The 12,213-nt window shown below is 39.9% G+C and overlaps 2 protein-coding genes across 2 annotated transcripts in view; both read right to left on the bottom strand.

The window, feature by feature from the left end:
- Positions 1–2,043: 2,043 nt before the first annotated feature.
- Positions 2,044–6,083, bottom strand: LOC110069534 (putative glutathione-specific gamma-glutamylcyclotransferase 2). Its single transcript, XM_020777065.2, has 3 exons — positions 5,895–6,083; positions 5,755–5,790; positions 2,044–3,265 (listed from the first exon to the last, which is right to left on the bottom strand). Exons 1-3 carry the CDS (start codon positions 6,081–6,083, stop codon positions 2,846–2,848), a joined length of 645 nt encoding a protein of 214 aa, XP_020632724.2. The 3' UTR covers positions 2,044–2,845.
- The window catches only part of LOC110069538 (uncharacterized), a 7,238-nt gene continuing 1,095 nt past the window's right edge, over positions 6,071–12,213 (bottom strand). Inside the window, exons 1-3 of the mRNA XM_089292708.1 lie at positions 11,958–12,213; positions 8,427–8,978; positions 6,071–8,074 (exon numbers count right to left, since the gene is read on the bottom strand). The exon at positions 11,958–12,213 is cut by the window's right edge and continues 1,095 nt beyond it. Of these exons, the coding sequence (XP_089148834.1) occupies positions 8,784–8,978; positions 11,958–12,089 (327 nt within the window). The 5' untranslated portion in view covers positions 12,090–12,213 and the 3' untranslated portion in view covers positions 6,071–8,074; positions 8,427–8,783. The remainder of the gene's footprint in view (positions 8,075–8,426; positions 8,979–11,957) is intronic.

Raw genomic sequence — 12,213 nt, 5'->3', positions numbered from 1 at the left:
CCCGTTCAACTGGGTATTTTGAGCAGACTGTTCCCAGATATTTGTCGGTTGCGTTCAAAGATCTTGAAACACTACTTTCGAATAACGAGAAGAACATTCGTAATTCTCCCGGGAAATAGACCGGTTTATCAGCCAAAACATACACTGCATAACACAGCTACGTAACTGTTGTTGCTGCACATGGATGTTCGAGTGACACCGATAAATCCGCGGTTAACAATCCACAAAAGCTGCAATGATGAGTGTTTTCCTCCATGTCGAAAATGGAAAATACCGTACAGCGAAGTACTGGTAGCCTGCGAACAGGCTCCCGGTGAGGACGGAAAAAAAAATTGGCGAGCGCGGAATAGAAGAATTTGGAGAGCGAAGCGATCGGGGCGCAAGCTAAGGTACTGGGATTGAGAATGGATTGGAAATGTCAAATGGAACGGTCTATTTCGATCAAACCGATCCAACCTCGAAAAGTGGACCGTCTTTTTCGAAACTTTTCTGGTTGGACCGAGCCGATCCATTCAGGTTTAGACCGAAATTTCCGCCGGGAAGGTTTGGTTGAATGGATCGCGCCCAATTGTAACACTCATTACACGGTCTAAAGCCTAGTCGAAACGGGAAATGTTTGGCAACCAAACACGATCAAACATTGTTTGGGAACCAAACATGTTGACGATGTACTGAGAAGCCAAACGTCCAAACGAACAAAATGTCTTAGTATTTGGACAAATGTTTGGCGTCCTTCAAATTTTATCAAACACGATCAAACAAGGTGTCCAAACGGGAAAAAGTTCGTCACCAAACAATGTTTGCTCGGGTATGATCGCCGAACATCTTCTGTTTGGACAGGGCTTCATGCTAGTGTTTGTTTGGTTTTTGATGCCAATGTTATTGGATCCAGTCTGGTGGTAGGTTTGGCAAGGTTCCATTACTGCCGGCTTAAATATTTTCTTTATGTAACTGTTCAGGGGACGAGATCTCAGTGACTCGTATGACACTGTCTGCGTTGTGGTCATCGGCCTTACCGTTATTTTAACTCTGCTGGATATAGCTGGAGAAAATAAAAGCCTTATAGTAAGGTTCCTTGCTCCTGGCAACTTACCAAACATCACTGAATGTTGCACTACAGGTTAAAACGTGTTGTGGCGCGTATTATCACCCGTGTTGCGGCGACATGTAGACACGAGTTAACCTCTGCGCAAAAGGTGCATCATATGTTCAAATACACTCTTTTTTTATTTATATATAAGAACATCTAACTTTGGAGCTAAGGCTGAACGTCCTTATGTCTCTTATGTTTTTTGCGATCTGAGGCTGAAAACGTTCGTAAGATGTTCTTAACTTTACATGGTATACAAGGTCGACTACCTTGATAATACTTCAGACTTTGTATCACCTGATGACTTTGATGGTGTGGAAGTTATTTTGAAGCAGTGATAAATAAGAACTGCTAATTATTACAAACCGAGATATGTCTCATGCAATAAGACAACCATTGTTAATGTTATACAATACATGCCCTTGAGTATTTGGGTTAATTTTACATTTTTTTTGTTACCTTTATTTTATGCTTGTCGTTTAATATACAGATTGGCAAAATAAAAACGTTCTTAATCGACTCTCAGCCTAAGGAATGTTCTTAATACTTTCTTAAAATTTTGGTTAATCTCAGCCTCAACGTTTTGATAAAAAAAAAAGGTTCTTATATAAAAAAAAAGGGTGTAGCCTGCAGTATAGGCGGATTAGCGGGGCAGAGCCCCATACGCGAAACGTGACACACGAACGTGGTCGGGTATCGAGTTTCGTGCTCTTCTTCGCTAACCTGTTCTGCAGGTTAATGTTCAAGGAGCAGAACATTCGATTGTCAGCTGATGACTCCTTGTGTACCCTGCCCTTATCGATTATAGCTGTCAAGCAGTGAGCATGTGAAAATCGGGTGAAATGAAGTGGCGTGAGTGGAAAATGGATCGCGGAGTTTCCGCTCCACTCAGGGTCGGAACACTGGTCTAAAAGAAAAAGGCAATTAACTCTTGCGAATATACGACACAAAAATTATATAGACTATACAAGCGTTTTATTTCCTTCAATGCAAAACTGTATTCTTCGATATTTGAAAAGAAAATCATCTCTGACGGCGGTGTCGCAATAACATGGAAACCAAAACCACATCACTTTGTAATGAAATTATTTTCTACTCTGATGCTTTTTTATTCTCGCGTGGCATTGATTTTTTGCAAGCTTCGTTGAAATCTGGTAAATATGTGACTCCTAGAGAAACACAACATAACTGGGCGCACAAAAACATGTTCGAAATTTATAATTCAGTATACTTCAGAAAACATTCAACACATTACAATTAATTAGAGAAAAGCCGAAACCAGCCGTATTTTCATTTCTAGAAAGATACACTGGTTGTTTTGTACTCGATATATCGCGAAATTTTTTTCTCAAAATTTTGACCTCTCCTCAAGGTCCTCAAGAGCAATCCTTGGGAAAATAAATAGAAGACCTTTATAGGATAGTTAATATTTCAATATGAATTCAGTCAATACATTCTAGTCCCCCAGATATAATTGTTAAATAATTTTCAAAATGGAATAATTTTTCGGCACTGAAGTGCAACAAGATCATTGTCAATCACTTGAATGATACTATTTATGTCGAATTTCCTTTCAGGAAGAACCATAATTGCTTTTTCTCTTCTTTTCCATGAAGTTTTCGACCGTAAAATTTAAAAGTATGAATACATCCCGTCACCTACGAGGAGCACTCTGGGATTTAACTATTTACACAGTTCAACGACAGCAGCGACACCCTCCGCGGTTTAGCTGCGATTTAGCTGCGGTTTTCAGTCTCACTTAATCAACGTGTGTTTCAATTGTGTCCAAGGCGTACACACCTCTGTCGACAGTCCAAGCTCTTTTCTGACCAACTTCTCCAATTCAAACAAATGTTCCTCGTCGAAATCGGGAACTTTTTCCCTCATGAAATCTGCCAGTCGAATAAGATACTCCACATTGCACCCAGCATGTCCGCGGGCAGAGGCAATTTGAACCGCAATGTCTTCCAACGTAGCTGGCCCTTGGAAGAGCGAGTTTTTCGGAGTAGCGGCGTATACCAGCACATTGAAGCTGTGCGAGGGTTTCTCGTTACAGTTGAAGCGCAAACGACGAAGTTCGTAGCCGCCTAGAGCGATTTCCCGTTCGTTCAGTTTTCCCATGGCACGATCGGCGTTTTCTTTAGCCACTTTAAATGCAATACCCCAAACGCGCCCCTGTAGAGAAAGAAATCATAGGTATATTTAGTCCTAACGGCAATCTGGTTTCTAACACGCATCGATTTTAAAGCAGCGTCCACACCACGCCGGAGAAATATGAAAACGCAGCTTTATTTCTACTGTTAGGCATTCCGTCCATACTATTATAATCCGTCACGAAAACAGAGCTTTTCGGAAACGCTCTTCAAACCGGAGGAATTTGAAAACGCCGGCTTTTCGTTTTCTTTTGGACGGAAAACATTTTGAAATTATACGGAGCTTTCCGCAAACGATGTAGTCACAACGATCATGTGATTTTCCTGACCGAGATTTTCTCAAAGACAAATCCAAACAGACTGGTCATTGTTGCGATTTTACATGTTAATTCCTCCGGTGAAGAGTGGAAAGGGTCTCACACAGTTCCTCTCGATTTTATATTGGTTCCGTCAAAACAGACAAGACTGAACACAATTTAACAAAAAGTTGGGTGTTTTCTTTTTTTCACAACCCTTTTCACGCTTAACTTTTCTCATTTTCATGACAATCTAATCCAACGTGGTTACAGTGCTGGATAATATTGTTATGTAATGCAAACAAGAAAAGTCAATCGTGAAAATAGCTTTTGAAAGAACTTGTTGGGCAGTGGGTGATGCTTGTGTAAGTAGTCAAAGAACTGACCCGCAGCGTGTATGAAACTGTTCCTTCGAAAGAAATACAGTTCTAGAAAGTACAGCATGGCAAACGTTGGCAAGAATGGTTGCATTTTTTGTTTTTGTTTTTGAACTATCAATAATGCATTATTAGTGGGTTTAAATCTTAATCACATCACCAAGTTTTCCTCGTATTTTTTAAACTGACCCGCTATTCCTTCCATCAAAAAAGTTGTTGAAGACTAATAATGCGTCTAGAATACAAACGGCCATTCTGTATCCTTACAAAAAGGGACCTTGCTTGAGAAACCTAGGAATTTATTTTCAGGACTGGATGAAACGTCCAAGGGATATTAAATCAACTGAAAATGCCGGGACGTGTGCAAAAAGCAGAGTTTCTGAACCTTGTTTTTACTTAACGAATTTGTATTACTGTTCATCCGATTAAAGTGCCGCTTATCTTTGACTTTGAAAGAAAGGAGTTTTCTTTTCTTTTTTAAACTTTTACATGAAAACTCAACGAAAAGGCACTTCAGTGATGTTTTCATGCTTTCAAAGTAAACCCTCTAAACCCACTAAGACCACAGTGTTAATTTACATACGAAAACATTTCGCTGAAATTAACTTTTCATGACAGAACAAGAGAGTTTTCCTCGATATTATGCAAGTAGGCAATTAGCCTCTTTTTTATTAGACTTGTACTGTCAACTTTGTTTCGGTGTAAATTAAGCTTGTTTTTAGTAAGGTTTTCTCAACATTAGATGGCTTACAAGAAAACAAGCGCAAGACAAGGAATCAATTTTAAGGCCGATTGAACCAAAACAACAGCAAAGCTGATGAGTCGGACTTTGGACTGTCTTCATGAACGTTCTGAAGATTTCATAATCTAGCAGGTTGTTTGAAACAATGGAACCAACATGCGGTCGCTCATGTAAAAATATTTTACTTCCTTGTTGAAAGAGGCTTTATTGTGGCTGAAATAACTCCAATGCTGTAGCATATAAACAACGCTTGTCGCTCTCTGCAAATTACCATCAAAGCTTGCAAATTTGAGTTTGTGCAATACTAATATAACCTGGAGTGTACCTTTCGCTTCTTATTTAACTCAAAACTTGAATAAATCGACTGATAGAATTCTTGAGAAAGCAAGGCCAAGTTGTTTACAGTTTTGACTTTATTCGTTGGCCATCACGGGTTTTTCGCTTCAGAAAAAAGAAAGGACAGGGTAACTTTGTAAGTCCATTGTTAGATCTATACCAGACATTGTTTACCAGTTGTACAAAATTTCTCACATTCTACACTAAAACCTATGTATCAGGGTTAAAAGAGGTTTGCTTCGTTGCAGATCCTCCTCGAAATTAACAAGAAACTGCTGTTATTACGTGCCACACAGTAATAGAATCACTGTGGTCAAAATTGACACCAGCCAACTAAGTCAACACGATCTGAATTGCGTGCGTATTTTGATTACTGGTAGAATTAATTAAACGAGTCCGTCAAGAGTCGTTCCTGTTTGTAAGAATGGATTTTAACATATTTCACCTTCGTATTTCGCAATTAACTGCTCCGTGCACCGATCGGTCTTAAAACCCGCTCAAACCATATAAACGTGTAATAACAGGTTTCCGTTCCAAAGTGGAATACGAAAAATTAGTCACTTAGAGAGGACGGCTATGAAATATACAATTTCCTGCACGTGCATAGCGATTGTTCTGATCATCAAACCCTTTGGTCACGCTCTCGTATCTCTTGCCGCTCCCTATTATGTAAGAACTTACGAGAATTTACCCCTGACAAAGTAAAGCTTCACGAGATCGCATAGTAGACCTCACATGACAAAAACTGGTCCAAACATACCTGTGTTTCCTCAACCAGGGTGACAACTCGCCCAGGCTGAAAGCAAAAAATAACGCGGGGTCAGATGTATATGATTTCAAATATATGCGACCTTCTAGATGCAGAGCCACAAATTAAAATTAAAGCAGTGTATAGTGTACCTCTTGGGCATTGCCGCGATGCCAAGTGCTACCCTGCCAAAATCGCCGAGCAAACCCGTCGATATGGCCAACTACGCAATGTTCGAACGGAAAATCGGGCTTCCAAATCAGGGACCCGTAGCCAAATATCCAAAGGCTTTTTGAGTTATCATCTTTGCCAGTTGACTGAGAAATAATTTTCTCGATCATGGTTCTTCTTTAGCCTGAAGATTTTCGACCATGGGAAGAGGGAAAGTGAAATGTTCAGCCTCAAACAACCGGGTTAACTACAATGTTTACATCGCGTCCAGCACGTGCCTCTGACGTAATCAAAGGCGCATTCTCTAATTGGTTGGAAGGGAAAAGCCCACTCAGCTGACGCAACACAATCGATCAATTTCACTGACTGGCGCGTGTCTATTTCAGCCAAAAAAATTACGAAAAATATGCAAGTTAGCTCTTAATGCTTCTGTTTTGTGTTGAAAAAACGATGGAGAAGAACTCTGTAAGGGTTAAAAAAAATGTAGTTTTTTTCCCTGCGCACAGCTTGAGTCGTCACGCAACGTGAGCAAAAAGTTTGCGTGACGGCCTGCGAAGGATCAACCTGAGAAACAAGTACTTCCTTAAACATATGTCGCGCGGGAAACGTATGCTTCAATAGTAAAGATAGGAAATGTTTCTGACGCAAGTCAAAAAGTAAATCCTCACGAACAAATTCTACGTTTTTCTTGGCGAGTTTTGCTGTTTGGACTTGCGCAAGTCCAAACAGCAAAACTCGCGGCCTGACGTTTTGTCAGGCGGTTTTCCCGAGTTTTTCTACCGGATCACAGCCTCGTGGTAGAATGTCTATATTTTCCGTTGTTAAGGTCACTAAAATTATTGCCCCATGGGTAACTTGGTGGGTAGCAAATAAAATGTGAAGACCCTCTGGGCACAGATTTTTATGAAGGGACTATGGAATGATGGAAAGAAACGTGACTAGGCCAAGGTGATTTTTACACGGCACGAATTACATAATTAGAACCGGAAATAAAATCTTTTCACGCTTGTGTGACAACAAAGAATTATCTATTTGTTGTTCAGCAAGCGTGAAAATATGCGGATACGAGTCGAGTGGAAAATTATAGATTTCAAGTCGATTCAAAACGTTCAAGGAGGTAAACAAGTTCCTTAAGTGGTAAGCTCTCGAGAAAACAGAGGGCTGTGAAGAATCCAGCTATTCTGCGGGATTCTACTCTGATTTACCCCCTCCTCCCCTCCCCACGGGTTTACCCCTAGTTCCGGTGGATTTATGTATGTATTCATATGTTGCGGTGTGATTGCGTTCCCTAGACCTTTTGTATCTTATGTCACGTAGATAGGCTTTTGTACATTTAATGCGTACATTTCCCCACCAAAGTGCTCCACCTTTAATAGTGCTCCATTACTCCCACTAAAATACTCGGTGTTTCCCTCCAAAAAGCATTCTCGTCCCCAGAGCCCACGATCCTTCTGGCCTGCGGCAGGGATCGAGAGCTCTGGGCTGGTCCAACATCGGAAGTCCGCGATTCACGGACTTCCCGTCAAATTTTTCAGCTGTTTTGGTCATACATAGGGTATCGAATTTGGCCATTTGGTCATAAATAGGGTATTGTTTTTGCACTCTAGTCTTGAATTGGGTATGTTTTTATAGACGGGTCTACTTTCTCATCATTATCAATAAGACCATCAACAAAAGTTCTTTATAAATTATGTCAATGGTAACTGTGCCAGCTGCAATGGTCTTAAATAGGGTATTGAATTTTTGGTCAGATCATAAATAGGGTAGGGGAAAATCACAGATTTTGGTCATAAATAGGGTAAGGGTTTTGGGAAGCGAGCCTCACACCCCCACCCAATTTTTCTGGGAGTCCCCCTCCCCCTGGGCACTTGTTATCAAAAATTGTTTTTGTCCTTTTACAAGCTACACCAATAAAGTGATTTACAACATTTTTCTGCAGTGGTTTAAAGAGTCATTTTATCATAGCCTGCATATCTTTTACAATCATCAACAAAATAACAAGAACAGAAACAAACTAAAAGAAACATTTCAGGCTTTACATCCTTATTTGCTAGTTTTACGACACCAGAAGAAGCTCAAGCCAGAGTAGCAGTGTAGAAACCTCCAGTCTCATTGTAGCATCGCCATTTTAGATGAAGCAAAATAAACAAGAGTCACTGTTCTAGGGAACAAATGTAAGAATAGATCTCAGTGTAAGTCAGAGGGAATATATGATCTAGTAGCATAGCAGTAATCACTTTGCTGCTATAAATACTGACCGGGAACAATGCATGTAAAAGAAGAAGCTTTTTTCTGTGTTTCATGTTCTCATAAAACACAATTCAATAATAATCGATATTCCTGGAGACAGGAATTATTGAATGTTAGCGATGCTTATCAATCGATAGCAATCAGCAATTGATATCAACTGAATCAATTGAATTTTCCAATATTGGATTTTATTGATTTACTACAGCTGTATGGTCAACAAAACCACAAGTCACAAATGGCCTAAATTTTGGAACTAAACATACCCTGATAACTTTGTTTCACAATATTCCTCTTCTGCCGGGATTGACTGTTCAAAATACTATAAAGCTAATCCAGGATTACACTGAATTTGGATTTTAATTTTTCTGTATCTTTTCAGCAACTTTTTGTCTATTTTCTTTTGTCCTTAATGTTGACTTTGTGCAACATCAATATGATAATAAAAAAATATTATAAGCTTTATTATTGTGTCAAAATTTCCTAACAGAGGGATGTTCCCCTCAGTGGACACCTAACTGATGACTATAATCTATGAATTCAAAGTTTAGAAAACCATAGAAAACATTATCAACTGACAGATTAAATTAAGAGCACAATCCGCTTTTAATCCTGGATTAGCATTAACCAGTTTTCGAACATTCCTGTCCTGGTGATATGCGACCAATGTAGAACTTCTCCAGCAAAGATGCAATGTGGTTCTTTACGACTCTGTGGGCAGCCTGTTGTTGAAATCCCTGTGTGGCGTCTCCTCCCACATTTCTTAGAATCACTTTCCCCCCGGGATGAATTGATACATAGCTTGAGACATCATAAACCTGGTAACACAACATATGCAAACTGTTCATTGGTTAAGGTAAAGTCTGCACAGGCTTGCATGTTCCATCTTTTTAAAGTTAAACCTGGTTTCTACAGCATTACACTACCAGGAGTATTTGTTCTCTCCCCTCCAGATGGGATACTAGTCCATCCCAGGGTTACTATACAGCATTAAATTGGCTGGTACCCATTCACACACTTGGGAGAAGGGAGGGACTGTGGGTGTTAAGTGTCATGCCCAAGAACACAATACAATGTTCCCAACCAGGGCCTAAACCCAAACTGTATGATCTGGAGTCCATCATGCTAACCACTGGACAACCGTGTCTGCCTGGTACTAGCTGTTCATTACCGCAGATGAATATTACAACTTGGTTGTCTAAAAGGTAGTGATGCTGCAGCACATTCTGTTGATAGTGACATATTTTACGCAGTGATTCATCTACGTGCGTGTTCCAAGACTTACATTAACCTTTACTTCTTTAAGTAGTGTCAAATTGTGGGGAATCTGTCCTTGTATGCATCAACTTCATGATGGCAAGATATGACAAGGGATAGTGACAAAAAAGCACATAGTGATCTGAACTATGTTTGGACATAACACGATACACATCAACCTCCCCTTTAACAGATCACAAAAATCGAAAGATGTGGAAATTGTAGGAGCAGAAATCTAACTTATAAACTCTGTACTGGTACGCATTAAATGCCTCTATCCGAACGATAACAGACTGTGTCAAGGACATGTCGATCACGCTGTGTGAAAATGCTAAAGCTTTAGCTTAAATTCATGTTTGGATGAAAAAGAATACATTGCAGCATATATGAAATTAGCATGTTCTACAGTTTCTGTTTGTTTTTATTATTCTACAAACTTTAGTAACGACAATTTCTCTTCATTTAAGAATTCAACCAAGAAGGCAAGACTGCTAAGAAATGCTATACTAAGTTTAAAATTAAGATGTCACAATTAATCGTCCAGATTTAAAAACTTTCACATATTGCATTAAGAACAAAAGCAAGAGCTGTGAAAGTCAAGCACGGTCACCTTCACATCATTTTACAGGTAAATAAGAGCGAAACAAAACCACTATTGAACCTTCTTCACTGGAATCCACACGAAAAGACGGCGTGATATCCTCATGTTGTTTGTGGTGCAATGCACTCTGGCAAAAAGTGGCACAGTGTACTCTGGTTAAATACAATGCATTCTGGTAAAAAGTGATGAATTTGAGAGTTTGTACCCCCTTCTATATGTTCTTCTTAAATCCTGATTATGTTGGTGTTCACTTGCTACACTCACTCCGCAGTAAAAATTTTCATGGAAATTCCATGGAATATTATGACTCAAATTTAGCTAATAAGGAAAAGTTGGCTGAGTTAGCAAAAAGCAAGTATTATCCCACAAAACTACACTTCAGGCAGAATTATTTTGCTTATGATCAGAGAAATTGCCAGCGAGTCACACTTTTACAACTAAATATAGCTCTTTGTGCAGTGGTCAGGGATGGACCATTATTTTTTTGAGGGAGGGTTGGGTAATTTACAAAAAAATTCTTGCACAGTAAAAACTGCTGAAAAAAACTGTGCAAGAGAAGCCGTGGGGAAAAAATTGAGCAACTGTTTTCTACCATCCACACCCTGTGTTTGACTTTAAAAAAATTCTTCACAAGCCATAGTCCACCAAAAAAACATGCTCAACCTAAAGGTGAGCAAAAAGTTCCATGCCCCAGAAAATTGAAAAGATAGAGATAATCAGTTTTCAAAAATTCATTGGCCCATGCAAAAGAACAAGGGTTTATTTGACCTAAAATTTAAGCTATTCAAACTCAAATCCTGGGGGGAGGGGGTTTCTGTAAATCTTTTGAGCAGAGGTATGCCACTGGTACACTGAAACCCTTCCCCTATGCTACACGATGATCAGCTTGATTTTGCAACCCTATTCTGCACTAAGCACCAAACCCCTACCCTATTCCAGACTAGTTATTTTCCACGTTGAACCTTTATCACTATTGTAGTCCAACATACGCTTAATAACTAGATCAATCTCTTCAGTCATCCAGGAACAGTCACTTACTGACCTGTGAATGAATTATTCTTTGACAAGCACGTACTCCGAAAAACAAATAACTTTTAATTTCCATTTTATATCGTAATCACCAACTTTTGGCTGCATGTTGATAGTTAGTAAGTTTCACTACAACCACAAAGTACTTTCAGTGGAAAACAATCTGTTTATAAACAAAGTCACCAATTTGCCTTCATTTGTAATTCTGTTTATAATTTTGAAGTTCTCACCTCTGAGTTTCAAGTCCAACCATAGAACCCACAGTCAAGAACCCTGTTCTAGAGTAAATTATTTAAACATCCAGTGGTGGATCTAAGGGAGAGGCCTCCTTATTTTGGGTTAAAAAAAAATCGACAGGGCAAGCGACCCCCCCCCCCCCCCCCCAAAAAAAAAGGTCTGGATCTGCCACTGACGCCTGCCACTTTCCTGGTGAATTATGACCTATTCTACAGCAAAACTGTCTGATTTCTATACCCTATCCCAGACTAAACTACCTCAAACCCATACCCTTCAGGCGGCATATACCAAAATAGCTTATATATAGGAGTACCCACCCCCCCCTCCCACAGCCCCCACCCCCTCCTACCGCGACTCGAAAAAGCACAATATTTATCGTACACAGTTGTGTACATTTTGAGATTAGGTAGCTATTAAAGTTCCATTGATATTATCCGAATCAAGATCAATGATTCTAGATCCCTCGGGCCATGGAGCATCAAAGGAACCCATGAATCCACTCTAGGCAAGTTAAGGATCCGTCCCCATCACTTTGATGCGCCATGCATGATCTAAGTCCGGGGATCTGAGCATGAGCTATCCGAGTGATCTAAGACCGACACAACCAACATTCATGGTTGCGAATGACTCTGTATTATCTCAGTCATTACATAACGTAAGCAAACTAGAATACCTTTCCATCAATTACTATCCAAGCATCATCAACTTTGTTGTGTCTTTGAACTTCTTGCAAGGACAACAACCGCTTATCAAAGTTCTCCATCAACAGTCTCGACGTGCGAAGGGACTGGGACTCGAACAACATCACCCCACCGGGTAACCCACTGCCTCCCGGCGAGCGCGAACGAAGCCCAGCCCCCGATCGCTTCGCTCTCCGAATTCTTCAGTTTCGCTCTCGTTTTCCTTTTTTTTTTTTTCATTTTTTCTCT

This window comes from Orbicella faveolata, unplaced genomic scaffold (assembly GCF_042242905.1).
Source record: "Orbicella faveolata isolate gen_17 unplaced genomic scaffold, um_ofav_v1 contig_24, whole genome shotgun sequence".
NCBI classification, from domain to species: Eukaryota; Metazoa; Cnidaria; class Anthozoa; order Scleractinia; family Merulinidae; genus Orbicella; species Orbicella faveolata.
Note: the sequence above shows the minus strand (reverse complement) of the source record. Positions and strands in the feature narration are given on the sequence as shown.